The 17,808-nt window shown below is 41.3% G+C and overlaps 1 protein-coding gene across 1 annotated transcript in view; it reads right to left on the reverse strand.

The window, feature by feature from the left end:
• Positions 1-7,935: 7,935 nt before the first annotated feature.
• CLMN (calmin) overlaps positions 7,936-17,808 on the reverse strand; it is a 90,058-nt gene continuing 80,185 nt past the window's right edge. Inside the window, exons 11-13 of the mRNA XM_063290284.1 lie at positions 17,094-17,154; positions 9,920-9,984; positions 7,936-8,145 (exon numbers count right to left, since the gene is read on the reverse strand). Of these exons, the coding sequence (XP_063146354.1) occupies positions 7,983-8,145; positions 9,920-9,984; positions 17,094-17,154 (289 nt within the window). The 3' untranslated portion in view covers positions 7,936-7,982. The remainder of the gene's footprint in view (positions 8,146-9,919; positions 9,985-17,093; positions 17,155-17,808) is intronic.

Genomic DNA, 17,808 nt, shown 5'->3' on the forward strand with positions numbered 1-17,808 from the left:
GTATGAAACTGCAATCTTCTTACATTTTTAGCTAGAACTGCGTGATCACAGAGAGCTATAAAAATCTAGTGCATCTAACGGACTGAGTAGAAGGCAAAATTGAGGTTGACCTGTTGGATTGTTAGAAATTAACAAAATTAACTGTATGTACTCATCATGCTATTCCCTTTCAGGGTAAGCAACCTTATACAGAGCACGGAAAGGGAAGTATAAACGGAAGAAATTAAAGACATAAGAAAAATACTTGAATCTAGTTTATACTGTCGTATCTATTCATACCTTCCTATCCTGACGATCCTTTCCGCCATTTCTATATTTCATGCTTCTTTAAATCTCTCATCTCTATTTTTGAGAATCTAAACTACTTCCAACCATACGTTTCTCTGATACCATTCCTTTTTTGCAATTTGCTATCCTACTAGCATTTGCATGTCTTAAATTTCTGCATGTTTTCCTTCTGTAGTAAACATGTTATCAAGGTACGCAAACTATCACATCGTTTACTTGCAAACTTGCAATCATTCATTTTCCATACAATGCAACTGCCTCACTTTTTTATGTATTTGTTTTATGATCTATATGCCTTATTATTCCAGACAATTTATGTAACCTGCAAATCCTTCAGGTTCTCAGCCAGCAACATAGCATCTTCTGCACACCTGTTCATGCTCCCAACCAACACATATCTACCATCACCACAAGCGTTCCTTATACATTTATCTAGAAATAACTTAAATAACCAAGGAGAGATCACGCACCCTTGTCTTACTCCATGTTCAGTGCTGAACCATTTGCTGAGCATTCAATCTATTTTCATACGAACTTTCTTCTATCAGACACCACTCTTAACTACATTCAGCAACTACCCTCAACTTCATATTCACATACATTCCAAAATTCAAGCATATTTGCTTCATCATGTGCCTTTTCTAAATCAACAAATGTATAGTAAATTTTCTCATGTTTGTAACAAAACAATAAAAATCTGTTCTGCACACTGACTGGCATAAAGTACTCCCTGATCTTGCCCATTCTTTCCTCTTATGCCTGTTCAGTCAAAAATCTGCCAAACGCCTTCCCAGGCACATTTAACAAACTGATCTCTCTCTAGGTAGTCCTTGAGTTACTACTACTCATTCAATGACTGTTCAAAGTGATGATGACCCACCCATGGTCCCTGCCAACCCATCTGCACTCCATAGTGCCTGCCTGCAGAACCCCCCACCCCCTCATGGCACCCATACATCCTCTCCCCATGCTCTTTGCCTGAGACTCCTGCTTCTTCCTGCTTGATGACCTGTGTGGTTCTGGGGTTGCCATCGCTAAGCGATGTGGTCATGTGATGACGCACTTTACGACCACATCACTTAGCAGCGGTATCCCAATTGCCATCAGAACCCAAGTACCTGTATAGCTTTTTCAGTCATTCATCCAATCATCAGGCACAGATGCAGTCTTCACAAACTTGTAAACAAATTGCAGAGCTACTCCATAAGCAAACCACTTGTGTGTTTTAACATTTCTTCAGTTATACCACCTATATGTATCACCTTAACTTTTCAATTTGCTTACTAGTTGTAAGTTGTTTAGAGTTTCAGAATGATGCACCTTTGAGTATAAATGCTAGAAGAGAAGAATAGATGATACATATTTTGATTTAAGGAGCATAATTATTGGGCAGAGACTTTCACGATATACTCCTGTGCCTCAAATTTACCTCTTTATCACTGTTCCTAGTCTGTTTCATGTGACTTTCTCTTCTTTAATATAAAGCTAAACATTCAGTTTGACATGAATATAAGTTGAAAGGCTGTTCAACCTACTTAAATGTTTGATATTATGCTGCTGCTTTCAGAAAAAAATACGACAAAAACAATTTAGCATAGAAAATCCATCTCTTTTATTTGAAGCTTGGGGACATAAAATGTTTTAAGATGTTCATTATTGCATCCTTTTAAAAAGTATGATTACAGATCAATTGTTTTCCTAACAGACATCCAATTTGCTTTTCCAATGGTGCATACAATGTTTATTTACTCTGAAATATATAGTTTTAAACAGTAATTACAAACATTCATACGCTGAAACAGGAAAAGAATAACCAAAGTATAGAATGTGCTCACATTTCTATCTTTTAAAAATACATTCTTTGTTAAAACCTTATTTCAGATTGTCATTGCTTAGGAAAAATGCTATCATATCTGCAATTTTTGAGGCAAATAGGGTTTATTCCCAACGGAAGTATGTACAGCACTGGAGCCTAAATAAGTGTATTGTACTGTAGAACTTGGTGAGTGAATTGGTTAAGATGCAGCTTAATATATAAAAAAAGTTTTCTTCCGTTTGTCGAGTACATTTTAATCTTGTTATTTTCGAAAGTAGTTTTGTACATTGCCCAGAGTCCACTGGAATTGGGCAGCCAATAAATTTAGAAGAAGAGGAAGAGGAAGAAGTAGTTAAGCAACATTGATTATTAAGCCCCCCCATTATTGTCATAACAATCCTGTGAGGTAGATTAGGCTGAAAGATTACTAACTGAGGTTTATTGCTGAATGGGAATTTGAACTTATATCTCCTTCACCTGCTGGTCTAAATAAATCAGATCAATTTCCCTGGTCCCAGTAAAAAATATTAGACTTACGCATGACAATAGCTTTCCTCAGTTCAGTAACAGAGGTAGTAACGGGACAGAGCAGAAAAGAAAGGACCGATAGAAAACTATAGGTGTCCTCTGATTTTTAAAAGGAACTTCTCAACTTTTCTCACTTTCTCACATACTTAGGAGTATGGTATTGGAATGTCTTTAATTGACAGTGTTTCAGGACTTTCTCTGAAAGCTTCTGCTGGTTGCATTTGTGCTGCTGCAGAATGTACAGCTTTAAAGTAGTTGGCTAAACAATTGTAAGAAAATATTTTACAACAGTATTTTACCTTAAGAGCAAATCAGAAACAAATTGCTGAAGAGATGTTACCCTTACCCCTTTCCCTTCCACATCATAACAACATTTGGGAGGCATTTGTCAGATACTTTGGATACATGTGATACTGCTCTTTTAGGGCACAGCTCTAGCTTTTTTCCATGGAGTTGTGAATGCAGCCTTACCTTCAGTTCTATGCTGTTACCAGGGAATAAGCCTCACAGAATAGAATAAGCCTCACAGAATACAATGGAACCTGATGGTTAGGATTGCACATTGATAACAGTGTTCAGGAGGGCAGAGCTACAAATATACTGGATTTGTTGGGAAGAAAAGTATTTTCTTGGTGTGGATCAATGTATTCAAGTTTATACTAAAAGCTGCAGGAAAGGAGAGAGGCAGATGGCAACAAAGATTAACGCCATGTGTTGCCATTCATATTAGACTATTCTTCCATTTCTAATTCAACATGATTCTTAATTCAGACTAGAAAATTTGCCAGATTGATTTTATTTTATTTGCCAGATTGATCTGATCAATTCTGATGTTTGGGACAGTACTGTTGCTGCTGCAGCTGCATTTAATCTAAGCACCCTGGTTTTTTAAATGTCTATTTGATAGCACAGGAGTGGAATGGAAGGGAGGAATATACAGTCATCCATGTTTTTTTCTGGCAGAAGAATCATTCTGGAAGGCAATCAACACGACAAAGATACGGATTTTGAGGGTTTGGGCTGGTCTTTATGGAGAACTTCAATTGTTCAACAAACACGATGTTATCTTATCTTCTACTTGTAGAGACTTTGGAGGAGGACCGAAGAGGAATGGGATTATTCTTCAATTCTGCTGAAATGCCAGACGTAGATGGCTCTTGTGGTACCTTCCCCAGCAACACCTAGATTGCTTCAGCTATTTCCATACCAGTCAGTCTTTAAACAAACATTTTATACTAGAACTAATGTCTGTGTTTGCTTTTCTTCCCTTCCTTGGGCTCTTCTATTGCTTTTTTTAATTTGTAAGCCTGAGCCCAATTACTGTCTTCATTTTATATTTTTAAAATTGGTCAATAGGCTTTTTTTGGATAAAAAAACAAGTTTAAAATGCTTTCTATAAATGCTTTTGTTTTTCATCTGAAACATTTCTCTACCAATAACACTGCCAGCCCCACCAGTATCATCTTTGCTTATTGTACTACATGTGTAACTTGGCTTCAGACTCTAGTCCCAAAGTGCTATGACCATAGTTGGAATCTAAGATATCATGGAGCCTAAGTAACACTGAGCCCACAGATGATAAATCTTCACATGAAGTTAAAGCTCCACAAATCCTACCTTCTGTATTAGACTGATACTGAGTTTCCACAAATAATGGAACTAGAAAATCAGGAAATATAATTGAATTTCCAGTAAATGGAACTCCAGCTTTGGAAGCACAGGCCTCAATCCAATGAGTATGTACAACCATGATGACCAAGTGATTGGCAAGAATGCGGTGGAAGAATGAATTTATTGCTGACAAACCATTCCTGGACAGTTTTTATTGGTGTATGGATGTTACCCTTGAATGGCATGATGAATACTACCTCAATATAACATCTTTTTTTTAATCAGCTAATGAATTGATTGTAGAAACAAGTGAATAAAGGTACGTATTGACCTCATTTCATATATCGTTATGGATGAATCTTTTATTTAATTATAAGACATTTTTAAAAAGTTTAGGAGAATTAATGAAGCATGGGCCTGTCCATGGTTATTAGCTATGGTGTCTAAATGAAAGATTTAGACACCATACCTCAGTGTGCTAGATGTAAGGGCAAATTGGGCTATTCCCCTCTTGTTCTTTCTAAGCTTTCTCCAAAGATCTAACTAGCTACTGTGGGAAACTACATGGTTCATCACAAGGTCCTTTTTCTTACATTCCTATCCCAACTCTAGGGCAAAATGGATTTCTTAAAAGTTAAATACCAATCTGTTGTTTCTTTGGCTTGTATTTTTTGTTTGAATACAACTTTGAATGACTGGTTTTCTGTACCTATAAGCCTACTGGCCATTAAGGATAAAATATAAAGTTAGTAAAGGGATTCTACACTTTGTATGGGAACATGCCTCCTATTAGCCTGATATTCTCAGAACCCTTCCTTCCTTCCTTCCTCCCTCCCTTCCTTCCTTCCTTGTTCTTTTTCTCTTCTGACTTTGAACTGTGCAGTTCAGGAGCTTACTGACTCACTTTCTCTCCATAATGAAAGAGAGCATGTTACAGGTTCTTGGCGGTGAATAGATTTAAACAGTGGAGGCTTTTCTATCATTACAGGTAGTCCTCACTTAGCGACTGCAATTGGGACCAGCAATTCCATCACTAAGCAGCATGATCATTAACTGAAATGTCACATGACTGCACTGACTTACCACGTCAGTTCTGGCTGTGGTCATTAAATGAATCACTGTGGGTCATTAAGTGCAATGTCCCATGACCAAAACTTGCAACTTCCTGCCAGCTTCCCCACTGACTTTGCTTCTCAGAAGCTGGCTGTGAAGGTTACAAATGGTGATCATATGACCATGGGGATGCTGTGACTGTTGTAATTGCACGCCAGTTGCCAAGTGCCCGAATTGCAATCATGTTACCACAGGGATGCTGCAATGGCTGCAACTTCAAGGATCGGTTGTAAGTCTCCTTTTTCAGGGCCATCATAACTTCGAATGGTTGCTGAATTAGCAGTTGGTAAGTGAGGACTACCTGTAAGCTATTTCCTGAATTAAGCTTACCTTTATTTTCTTCCATGCAAGCACTAGCATCAACAATACTGACAGGGTATAAAAGTTATTCTCTAAGTTAAGTTACACTTCCTCTGTCCACACATTTTTCTGTTGTATAAATCTATCCAATGTTTACTGAAATTACAATTGTCATGTTCACTGATTCAATGTAGTTTATACATCGTAACGTTTCACGTGCCATGGCGCTGACGCGCGTTTCTGCTTGGGAGGGAGCTGCTGTGAGACCTTGTACCAAGCTCTGTATGTGAAATAAGTACAATGGAATGTGTTTGGGTTATTTTCTCTGCTCAAGGACTTTTCCCGCAGACCATCAGAAACCGTTAGGAGCACCTGGGATTGTGAACTTGAGAAGATTCTATGGGGGGAGGGATTTCGTTTGCACCGAGGGTTTTTAGTTTGAATTTGGCGCACTTTCATCATTCTCAGCTTTCTCTGTGATCCTGCTTACTGTTCTTTAATAAATCAAATATGTTTGAATTCCTGCTCATGAGTCTGATGGTGTTTTAGAATAGGCAACCATTACAACAATGCAGGAAACACACTTGTGTAATGTAATTTACGTAATGAGTATTAAGTGGCACGTATGATAAATAATCTGTAATCCACTATGTAGTCAGTTCCTTTATATTAAGTGACCCACGAAACAGCTTCATGCTTGAGCAGGGATACTGTATGAGTACCACAGAGTGATTGTTTCCCCACTTTTTCTAATATGGGAGCCACAGAGCTATTCCTCATGGCTGAGTGAAAGTGCTATGTGCCCTCTTGAGGTGGTAGGAAAGTTTGCTGGCATCCCCATCCCTATTCTGCCACATAATGAGGCTAGTGAATGACATTGTTCTTATTTGATGTAATGGCTCAGTCCCAGACTGATAAAGATCAGAAGACTGTTATGCCAACAACCACCAACAAGTTCCTTTGTTATTGGTAAAATGACCCAACAGCAATTAAAAGTAAGATACATTGGTTTCAGATGGGAAATAATTAAGTTGATGGAATTTATGTATCCTCAACCCTTTCTTTTCATTGAAAGAGAATGGGATTCCTTCCTTTATATCTAAAGCATCACCTGCATTGATTTTTCATATATATTTTAATAGACAAATGGGTCGATCCTAAACAATATGTTTCTGAAACAAATCTTGGAGCCAATTCAAAATGTGTATGTGTGTACGTATATTATCAGCCCAAATCAATTCACTGCAGTATTAAGGCTTCTGCACTGAAGGTTATGGACCATAATCTACCACATTTGTCCAGTGTGGGTTGGTAGATAATAGTTTTTCAAGTTCTCAGTCTAGGATAGAATGACTGACCCAAAGTAACCCAGATGGCTTCGGTGCCCAAGGGAAGATTAGAACCTGGGTCTCCCCAGTCCTGGTCCATCATCTTAACCACTATCCCACACTGGTTGTCTGTGTATATATTAGATTTCATGGCTGTGCAAATAGACTAGAAATATAGGAATAAGTTTTGAAGACCAGAACACTCTAAATACAGATTTCCCTACAAGATTATTCATTTTATTTTGCATCCTATAAAGCAAGGCATAAATGTACAAAAACTCCTGAATTAATCCATTAACCCAATGTCTTCACTCTGTGTAGAGCTCTCTATACAAATATATATTATATACACAAAAGTCTTATAATGCAACAGTAAAACAGTTAAGAATACCTATGGAACCAGCTCTGAGCCCAGTAAGAAAAGATTACAAGATCTGGAGCTTATTGGCTTAGAAAAAAGTAAATAAGGAGAAACCAGCGTAGTTATGGAACATGACCAAAGTGGACAGAGTATCTTTTTTTTTCATTATTCTAGAACTATGGTTTCCAGTGCAGTTGAATGATAGATGATCAGGACAGAATAAAAGTATTTCCTTCAGCAGTTCTATGAAATTTGCTCCCACAATATGTAGCAATGCCCCCAACTGGGGCAGTTTTAAAAGAGGATTAGATTAATTCATGGAGGCTAAGGCTACCAGTGTCTGCTAGTCAAAATGGCTATAAATTATCACAGGGAATATGTATGTGAGTATCTGTTGCTAGGATAATATGAGCAAGAGGATGCTATTGCCTTATTATTCTGCTAATGGGCTTCTGGTTGGCCTTTGCAGGAACAGAATGCTGCCCAGATAGGCTTTAATCCCTCCCTCCCTCCCTCTCTTCCTTTCTCCTGGCCTGTTATTTTGGCAGGCATTACTACATCCTGAAGAAAGGATTATGGGCACATAAACATAAACCTCGAGCTGCTATTTTTTATTACTCTGATGCATTCACAGAGATCAAAGGGGGCTGCTAACAAGCTGTGGAAGGAGTAATAAGCAATAAACCAGTACCCAGAGGAAAACAATGAAGTAAAACAGCTCAGGTTGGTCTGTCCGTGAAGAGCTGCTACATAGAACCTCCTTCTCTGGAATGTCTTCCTCTTCAAGGTCTTTTCTCTTTCTAGAAAGAATGCAGAAAAATAAATTACTAATGCCCATGAGCTGAGATGATCAATGGTGGCCCTTTTCCAAGTGTCCTTGTCTATAGATGTTAGATGTGTGACTATTTAACTTAAGGCCTTTGAGTCCCCATCTTCCCACCCTGAATATCAGCCAGGCATTTCAACTATTACTCATTAAGTTCTAAGGAAAGAACTTCATACTCCAAATTTGGTCTTTTGATTGTTAATTCTGGTGGTCTAATTTAATTTATTATGCCACTTGATTTGCTTCTCTAATATGCAGATACACTAAAGTAGTTAAGAGAGGCAAGAATAATTATATAACATCCAAGCCACAACTTCTCATTTCTACGCCCTATTTCCTCCTCTGTTTACCTATGCATCCACCTATCCTTTACTTCTCTGTTGCACTTTAGATTGTTAAGGCTCTTGAAGCAAGGCCCTGTCCTCTGAGGATGCTGTATAATAGACATCATCATTGTGAACACATGCAGTTGTGCTTTCTGGATAGAGCATGTTACTACTGAGGCAGGCTGCTGAGTGGGTAGGGGGGAAGAGGAAAGGAAGAAAAGACCACAAACCATCCTTTCACTCAGGTGAGTTCAGACTGAGAATTCTAGAGACTGCAGAGGGAGGGGAAAATTGGTAACAATTGCTGTAGCTTGTCATGGATCTGAAGAAGTTCTGTCCAAGAATTCTTTTCAACAGTGATGAGAATTCCACACATCACAAAAAGAACCAAAGAGGGGATGCAGATACACTTCATCAACAGCTGCAAGTTATAATGGCTCCCTAATTAGAGTACTGTAACTGCATGTGATGTCTGAGATAGTAAATACCACTCTGACACAATCACTTATATTTTAAGAGCTATACCCAGTGTTCAGATTATGGAGGCAAGCAGTTAGGTTCTTAAATAAAAATTTATTTAGGAATTGTGGTTTATTCAACAAATCATGGTTAAGCAAACAATGGCTAAGCACAATCTGAACATGTACCGAGACAGAGAATGTACATCACCGTTATAATCCTGGATGCCCTTCAGAGATGTGCTCCTCAGCTCCTGGATTTCTGCAGTCAGTATGGCTGTTGTTAAAAATTCAGGGAGCTGAAGTCCACATGTTTGTGGGCGCCAAGTCTGGGGAAGGATGCTGCCACACATTTCTGGACCTAACAACCGCCAATAGAGTTGAAAAACTGAAAGTCCTGCTGAGCCCACTCTGAGCCAGCAGTAGCAAACCAGGAAAAAAAAACAATCTTTTGGTTACAGTTTGCTGCTTCACTTATTTGCCTCAGTGCTCAGCTTAGCTTATAAACTGCAAAAATGAAAACAGAATAGTGACAATATCCTAATATTTAAGGCAACATTGCAATAGATTCTTCACCCACAATGTGAACCAGACTTGTAGCAGACATACATTTTAACATGTTAAACATCTGAGCCTGCCATCTATCAGCCTCACCTCTCACCACTCTCATCCTTCAAATGTATTATTTGAAGAGCACTAAAATTATGTTTTTCTATTGGTAAGTTCATGTTTAACAAAAAACAAGGATTTGTTGCCAATGTCACGATTGCTAAGTACCCAGTTTCATTATATCAAATATTATATCATTATATCATAATCATATTATATAATATAATATAATTTTGGTTAGGGGCTTTATTCTAGATAGGAACACCAATGGTTAAAGGTACTTTTCAGGCAGCCAAATGTTATGTTTGTTCTTACTTTTAAGGCTCAATGTACACAAAGGAAAGAATGTACCCACCTGATAGCAAGACTTGGGTATTCACTTTTGGTTGTGCTCTTTTGTACATCAGTACTGCCACTTTCCTAGAAATATTTAATCCAGAAGTTTGGCACATTATAAATATGTAGGCTAAGTTTTAAGTGATACTAGCAACTGAACTTGTTTTTTTGTGCATCAAATAATATTGTTTACCCTCTAAATAAATCTGAGAAAGGCATGGGTATTTCTTAATATAAGTACATTTATAACTTTCATTTCAGTCTGTTTATAGCATGTATTTCAATATGGGTCTTAAGAAGCCAGCTGTCTTGGAAGTCAACTCTAATACAGGTAGTCCTCGTTTAGCAACCACAATTGGGACCAGCAACTTGGTCATTAAGTGAAGCAGTCATTAAGTGAAACCACAGCTGTGCTTAAGATCTTACTTCAACTTTCCTTTGCTTTACAGACCTGTGAAGGTTGTAAATTTATTTATTAAATTTTGCCACCACCTGTCTCCCTGAAAAGGGGGGACTTTGGGCAGTTTACAAGAATAAAATCATTACAATTGTCCTAACAGTCAGGAATCACGCTGAGACGAGGAATAGGTCTCTAGTGTTTATTACTGCTACATAAGACAGAAAATCCTAACAAACTGAAGAAGCGTGGGAAAAACCCAGACAGATAAACCCCAAAAGTTAAGGTGATCTGTGACTCTTTGAATGGCTGCTTAATTCCTCAGTAGTACGCATGCGTTTTTCCCCCTGGATAGAGGCCCCCTCCTGCTCGCCATCAGTACTCATGACATCACCCTCCCCTCCAGATTCACATTCCATTTCAGCCCCCTCCCTTCCAGAGGTCTCATGAGAGTCCATCTCCCCCTCCAAGCTCCCATGGGAACTGGGCAACGATGGAAATGCTTCAAAGGAAAACTCCTCCAAGGACGAATCAGTGCTGCTCTCCAGGTCTGATAACACTTCTGGCCCAGGTGGCTGCTGCTGGAAAATAGCTAGATAATTAGAAGATTCTTCCTCCCTCCCCCTTGGGAAATGCAAGCCCGAGGTGGAGGGCTGCGGCTCTCCCTCCTCCTGTTTCTGGTGTCAAGGCTTCAGGCAGGGGTGGAGGCTGCAAACTTACGAACTCCTCTGCTTGGGATTCCTCTGCTTGCTCAGCCAAGTGAGGAATCTCTGGTTGAGTGTGAGGCTTCGGTTTGTGAGGGAACAGCTGATGGAATCGATGAACCAACGTTGGTGCATGTACATCTCTGGCATTCTCCCACGTGCGCTCTTCCTCAGGGTACCCTTTCCAGTGTATTAAATATTGGATGCCCCTTCCCCTCCTCCTAGAGTCCAGAATTTCCTCGACTTCATATTCCTCCTCCTCCTCCACAATTACTGGAGGTGGGGGGGGGGCAGTTGCGATCGTAAGGCACTTGGGGAAGGGTCCTTGGCTAGCAAGGCTCTGTGAAAGACTGGATGGATTTTCATGGATGCTGGCAGCTTTAAGCGATAAGCCACTGGATTTATCTGCTGTACCACAGTGAAAGGGCCCACAAACTTAGAGTCTAACTTCTTGGAGGGCCTGGTAGAGGTCAAAAACTTGGTAGAGAGCCACACTTCGTCTCCTACTGCAATTGCTGGCCCCTTTGTCTGTGAGCATCTGCAGCTCTCTCGTAAGCACTCTTTGCCCTGTTCAGCTGCTCCTTTAACAACTCCTGTGAGGCTTGTTGCTCTTTAAGAAAATCAGCCGCGGCTGGAACAGCTCCCTGCTGGGAGGAGGTGGGCAACACCCGAGGGTTAACCCTGTAGAGTGCTTGGAAAGGAGACATCTTGGTAGAGGATTGCACACAGTTGTTATAAGTAAATTCTGCCATGGGGAGCAGGGCTGGCCAATTGTCTTGCTGATAAGTGGTGTAACACCTGAGATACTGCTGTAACCATTGGTTAATTTTCTCAGCTTGCCCGTTACTAGCCGGATGATGCGATGATGATAGGTGGATCTGGTCCCCTAATGACTGGAAAAGCGCCCTCCAGAACCTGGAAGTGAACTGAGGGCTTCTGTCACTCACCAAGTGATTTACCATGCCTCTATACCTAAAAACATGGTCCATGAAGAACTGTGCTGTGGCTTGCGCAGATGGGAGGCCCTTGCAAGGAATAAAATGCACCTTTTTAGTGAAAAGGTCCACCACCACTAGTATGGAAGTCAGCCCCTGGACCGGGGGTAAATCAGTGATGAAATCCATGAAGATTGTATCCAAAGGCCTACTGGGGGTGGGTAGGGGTTGCAAGAGTCCTGTGGGCTTCCCTGGGAGAGGCTTGGCTCGTCTACAGGTATGACAAGAAGCAACGTAACCCTTTATGTCTGCAGTCATCTTAGGCCACCAGTAGTCTCTCAGAGCTCTATGGAGAGTTTTGAAAACACCTCCGTGGCCTGCCGTTTGATGGTCATGGCAAAGTCTCAGTACTTCTTCCTTCAATGAGGGGGGAATGTATAATCACCCACTATGCCAGAGGATTCCTGCCTCCACATTAAAGGGGGAGGCAGTGTCTTGCGGGCCCCTCTGGAGGTCATCCATCCTGGCCCTGGCATACGGGTTCTGTTGCTGCTGAGCTCTGACTCTTGTAAATAGGTCCTCTGCTTGTCTGCCTGCTGCTAAAATCTCTGTCTGGTTCCCCCTCATAGACTGATCAAAGTTGTGGGGTTGTAATATAGTAGCCTGTACTGCCTGGTGAGTAGCGGGGGTTTCCTGAATGGATCGAGACAGGGCATCTGCCAAACAGTTCTGCGCCCCGGGAACATAAGTAATAACAAAATTGAAACGGGAGAAAAACTGGCTCCATCTGATTTGGCGTGGGGTGAGGGATCTGGTGTTTTGTAGAAGCTGTAAATTCTTGTGATAGGTGCAAACTTTCACAGGAAAGGTTGCACCTTCTAGCCAGTGCCTCCACTCTTGAAATGCTGCTTTAATTGCTAGCAACTCCTTGTTAAAAACATCATAGTTTCTCTCTGCTGGTGAGAGCGTGCGTGGAAAAAAGGCACAAGGAAGCAATGTATTCTTGGTGTTGTTTGTATATTGCAATAGCACCACCCCAATGGCAATATCGGAAGCATCTGAATGCATTATGAATTGCTTCGTGGGATCAGGGTGCTTTAAAAGTGGCTGGGATGCAAAGAGTTGCTTAAATTCTTGGAAGGCTGCTTGCTCTCTCTCCCCCCAAATGAATTTTGATCCTTTCTTCAAAAGCTGTGTGAGGGGTTTAGCCCTGTCGCTAAATTTATTTATGAATCTCCTGTAAAAATTGCAAAACCCTAGAAATCTTCGTACCTCTTTCACATTTCGGGGGGGTTTCCAAGAGAGAATTGCCTGTACCTTAGAAGGATCCATGGATATGCCTTCTGTTGATATTTTATAGCCCAGGAAATGTAATTCAGTTAAATCGAAGGCACAGTTCTCTAGCTTGGCAAATAGCTTGTTCTCTCTCAGTCTTTGTAAGACATTACGTACATGGGTTACATGAGTTGTAGCATCCTCAGAGAAAATTAATATGTCATCTAGATAAATGACCAGATACTTATCTAGTAAATCAGAGAATATTTGATTCATAAATCGGGAAAATATGGCTCCTGCATTAGACAAGCCAAAGGGCAAAACAAGGTACTCAAATTTACCAAACCTGGTATCGAAGGCAGTCAGATATTCAAGCCCCTCTTTCATCCAGATCAGATTGTACACATTCCTGAGGTCCAACCTAGTAAAAATGCATGCTTTCTGTAAGTGATCCAGCAGACCAGATATTAGCGGGAGGGGATAATTTTCTTTTATCGTGAGTTTATTGAGGGAACTGAAATCGTGGACCACTCTCATGGGTGCCTCCTTGTTTGCCGGTGCCAACAGGTCAGGCTTCTTTAGTACGAAGAAGGTAGGAGCAGATGCTGGGGAAGTAGATGGTCGGATGAAACCCTTTTGGAGATTAGAATCCAAGTAATCCTTTAAGGTGGCTAGTTCCTTGGGGGACATGGGATATTGTTTCCTTGCTGGAATCTTGGCTCCTGGTATCAACTCAATGGTGCAATCACAGTCCCTATGGTGGGGGGGGGTAGTGCTGTGGCCTCTTGTTCACTGAAAACATCTGCGAAATCTGCATACTTGGCTGGCAACTGGACCCCCCCTGCTTCCGTGGCTTCGTTGGTTGCTGGAGAGAGGAGAGTGGCTTGAATCTTGTGGTGCTGGCATTCCTTAGCTGGGAAGGAGATTGCTCCCGTAGTCCAGTTGTGCCTATAGTCCTGGGCCAAGGTGTGCCCAGGACTATAGGCACATTAAGTGATGCTGTAACATAAAGTTAGATCCACTCAGTGTGGTCTCCCGTTGTTAGTTGCAAAGGTTCTGTGAACCTTCTAATCGGCCCTGCCTTGAGGGGCTGGCCGTCAATGGTCTCAACTTCTATGGGACATGGCAATTCTATGGTCAGGATGTTGAGGTCTTGTACAGTCTGTACATCAATAAAATTGGTGGAAGCTCCGGAATCCACGAGGGCCTCTAGCTTGACCTGGTGCTCTGGGTTTACGTGCATTATGACTGGTAAGTAGTAAAAGGATTGCCTGGAATCCTCGGAATGAGCCCTTCTTAATTGATTGATGGTCTCCCTGCTGAGCTCTGTGGAGGGAGACCAAAGGAGTTTTCCTGGTTGGAAGTAGAGGCGGAGGTGGCTCTTGTTTCAGCTGCTTGCCCTGGGGCTCTTACGGAATTTGCTTGGCTTCTCGCTGGGCAAGCTCTCACCATGTGCCCCTGGACTCCGCAGTAGAAACAGAGGGCTCTCTCTCTCCTTCTCTGTCTCTCAGCCTCGGAAATAAGCCTCCTGCTCACCCCGATCTGCATCGGCTCCTCTGGTCCTGAGTAAGGAGATGATACGGAAATCCTGGAAGCGCCCTGAGGCCCCTGTTTCTCCCCAGCTGCATCTGTCTGAGCTCTTCTAGCCTGGCGTCTACAACCACAGTCAACTGATATAAACCTTCTAGGGTAGCTGGTGTTCCCTGGCACACTAATTCATTTTTAATTTCTTCATCCAGCCCCTGTTTGAATTGGTCTTTCAAGGCACTCTCATTCCAGTCCAGATCTCCTGCTAACAGCTTGAAATCAGCAGTGTAGATTCCCACTCTCTTGTTTCCTTGCTTGAGCTTCCGAATTTCCCGGCTGGCAGTGATCTCTCTGATCGGGTCGTCAAAGTGTGCTCGGAACCCTGCCAGAAAATTCTGGTAGTCGTTGAGAATTGGGTCGTTGTTCTCCACCATGGGAATAGCCCATTTGGCTGCTGGGCCCTTTAGCAGACTTAAAATGAAGGTGACTCTGGTTCTGTCTGTGGGAAACTCTGCCCGTCTGCTGTCGAAAAACATTGTGCACTGGGTGAGAAAAGTTCTCAACTGACCTGCTTCTCCTCCAAACTTCTCTGGTAGACTGCCCTGGGATCTCAAGACTACTGGCGGAGCTGCTGCTGCTGCTTCTGGCACCGGTTGTGGGTTAACCGGAGCTGGTTGTTGTAACTGCTGTAGCATAGCTGCTTGTAATGTGTTGATCTGGAGATCTACTTGTTGGTGGTGTTGTTGCAGGGCTGCTGCCAATTGTTGGATAGCTTGCCGAATTTCCTGGTTTTCTGAAGACATTTTCCCAAATGTGTCTCCTTTATTTTTCTTTGTTCCTCCCTCTTTCAATGGGAGTAGGAGTTTGTTAGGATTAAAGTCCTAACAGTCAGGAATCACACTGAGACGAGGAATAGGTCTCTAGTGTTTATTACTGCTACATAAAACAGAAAATCCTAACAAACAGAAGAAGTGTGGGGAAAAACCCAGACAGATAAACCCCAAAAGTTAAGGCGGGTCTGATCTGTGTCTCTTTGAATGGCTGCTTAATTCCTCAGTACTACGCATGCGTTTTCCCCCCTGGATAGAGGCCCCCTCCTGCTCGCCATCAGTACTCATGGCAAAAATACCATAACTATAAATACAAATATAATATTGGAGATAAATACAGGATAAAATCCAGATGACGATACTAGTTGGAATATCACTCATGTGTATCTAAGAGGCCATTTTAGGGTGCTAACCATCTCCAGGGGTGATTACTCCCCCTCCTGCCCCAAGCGAGGTGGCAGAACCAGGTTTTTAGTTTTCAGAAGGCCACAAAAGATGGAATCTGTCTTATCTCTGGGGGAAGGAGGTTCCAGAGGGCAGGCGCCACTGCAGAGAAGGTGCACCTCCTGGATCCTGCCAGATGGAATTCTCTTACAGACGGGGTCCATAACATGCCCTCTCTGCATGATCAGGTAGGACGAGTAGATGTAATGGGGGACAAGACAGTCCCTCAAGTACCCTGGACCCATGCCATGAAGGGCTTTAAAGGTAATAACCAACACCTTGAATTGCACCCAGAAGCAGACCAGTACCCAGTGCAGTTCACAAAGCAATGGTGTAATGTGTGCCGATCTAGGGGCACCAAAAATTGCTCATGTGGCTGCACTTTGGACCAGCTGTAGCTTTGGGATAGTCTTCAAGGGTAGCCTCATGTAGAGTGCTTTTGTTTGTAAATTTACTTTTTCAACTCCGTCATAACTGCAAACAGTCACTAAATGAGGCAGTTGCTAAACAAGGACTATACTTCCTTTATAGCAGTAAAACTTATTTTCCTACAGTGCTGGAAATATTTTGATTTTTTTGTTTTGCTATTTATTGAAACAGCTTTTCTGAACTTGCTATGATTTGGATTTGTTGAACAGTATCTCCCATCATCCTTGGACAACAGACTGTTGATATGGTGGGTAGATATGATAGAAATTGTAGTTCAACTCCTTTGAGGGACATCAGATTGAGGAGGTGTTCTATAGTTACAGGTTGCAACAGCATCATTTATGATGCTGGTGAATTTAAAAGAGGATGCAGAATTTTTTCAAGGCGAGAGATATGTTGGACAATATGAATGTTAAACGAACATGAGATTCAATTAATTAAATACAGCTAATATTATTATAATGTATCTAATTGTGTTTCCTTTCTGGTATCTGTAGAATAAGCCAGGGGGTTGAAATTAGTTTGGAGGATGTTGGTACATAGGATTGCTTACTCTACCAGAGATACATAAAACTATGCTACTTCAATTTCATTTGGATAAATATTAGGAGGTGTACATGCTAGTTACAGAAGTAAAAGCCCACCTGCTTACCTTACTTGTTGAATCAGTAGTATTTATTTGGAAAACAACATTGGGATCACTGTGGCTGATCCTGAAATGCATAAACAAATCCATATGTAAGTGAGCCATGATTTGAAGAAAAAAAAAAAGATACTGTTCCCCAGCCTGAAAGGATTCAGGTATAGAAGTAAAACCCTCATTATCCCCATCCAGTGTGGCCAATGCAAAATACAATAACCATAATATTGGTGAGGGAATTACAATCCAACTCATCTGGAAGGCCCTGCTGGAAAAGGGTAGTCTAAAAGAAAGAGATCTCCAGTGACACAGCACATTTCTGAACTCAAGTTTCAGCTATTGAGATCCTCAAATTATCCAGATAAGTGTATCTCTAGTGTAGTCCATGTCCTCATCCTGCAACATTTCCACATCTATAGTTTCAGTCTACTGTAATAAGTGATGTTCTGGAACAATTATTGCTCTTGGCAAGAAAGTGAGCCAACTCTCAGTTTGCACATGCACTAAAAGTTCAGTAGATACTTTCCATTACATTCTCCTATTTATCGCAACATGGTAACATAAATAGGTCTTAAAGAGAAATGTATACTTAAGGAAAGCCGTGAGGAGTGTTTAACACGAGTCTCATTGATTTACCCAACAAAATAGGAAAGAGAGATGAAGAGGTGGCAGAAATTACTGAATGCCAGGGAACTGTTGAGTGAGAATGCAATTGGGGGAAGGGTTA

The sequence above is a fragment of the Candoia aspera genome, chromosome 1, assembly GCF_035149785.1.
Source record: "Candoia aspera isolate rCanAsp1 chromosome 1, rCanAsp1.hap2, whole genome shotgun sequence".
In the NCBI taxonomy this organism is placed as follows: Eukaryota; Metazoa; Chordata; class Lepidosauria; order Squamata; family Boidae; genus Candoia; species Candoia aspera.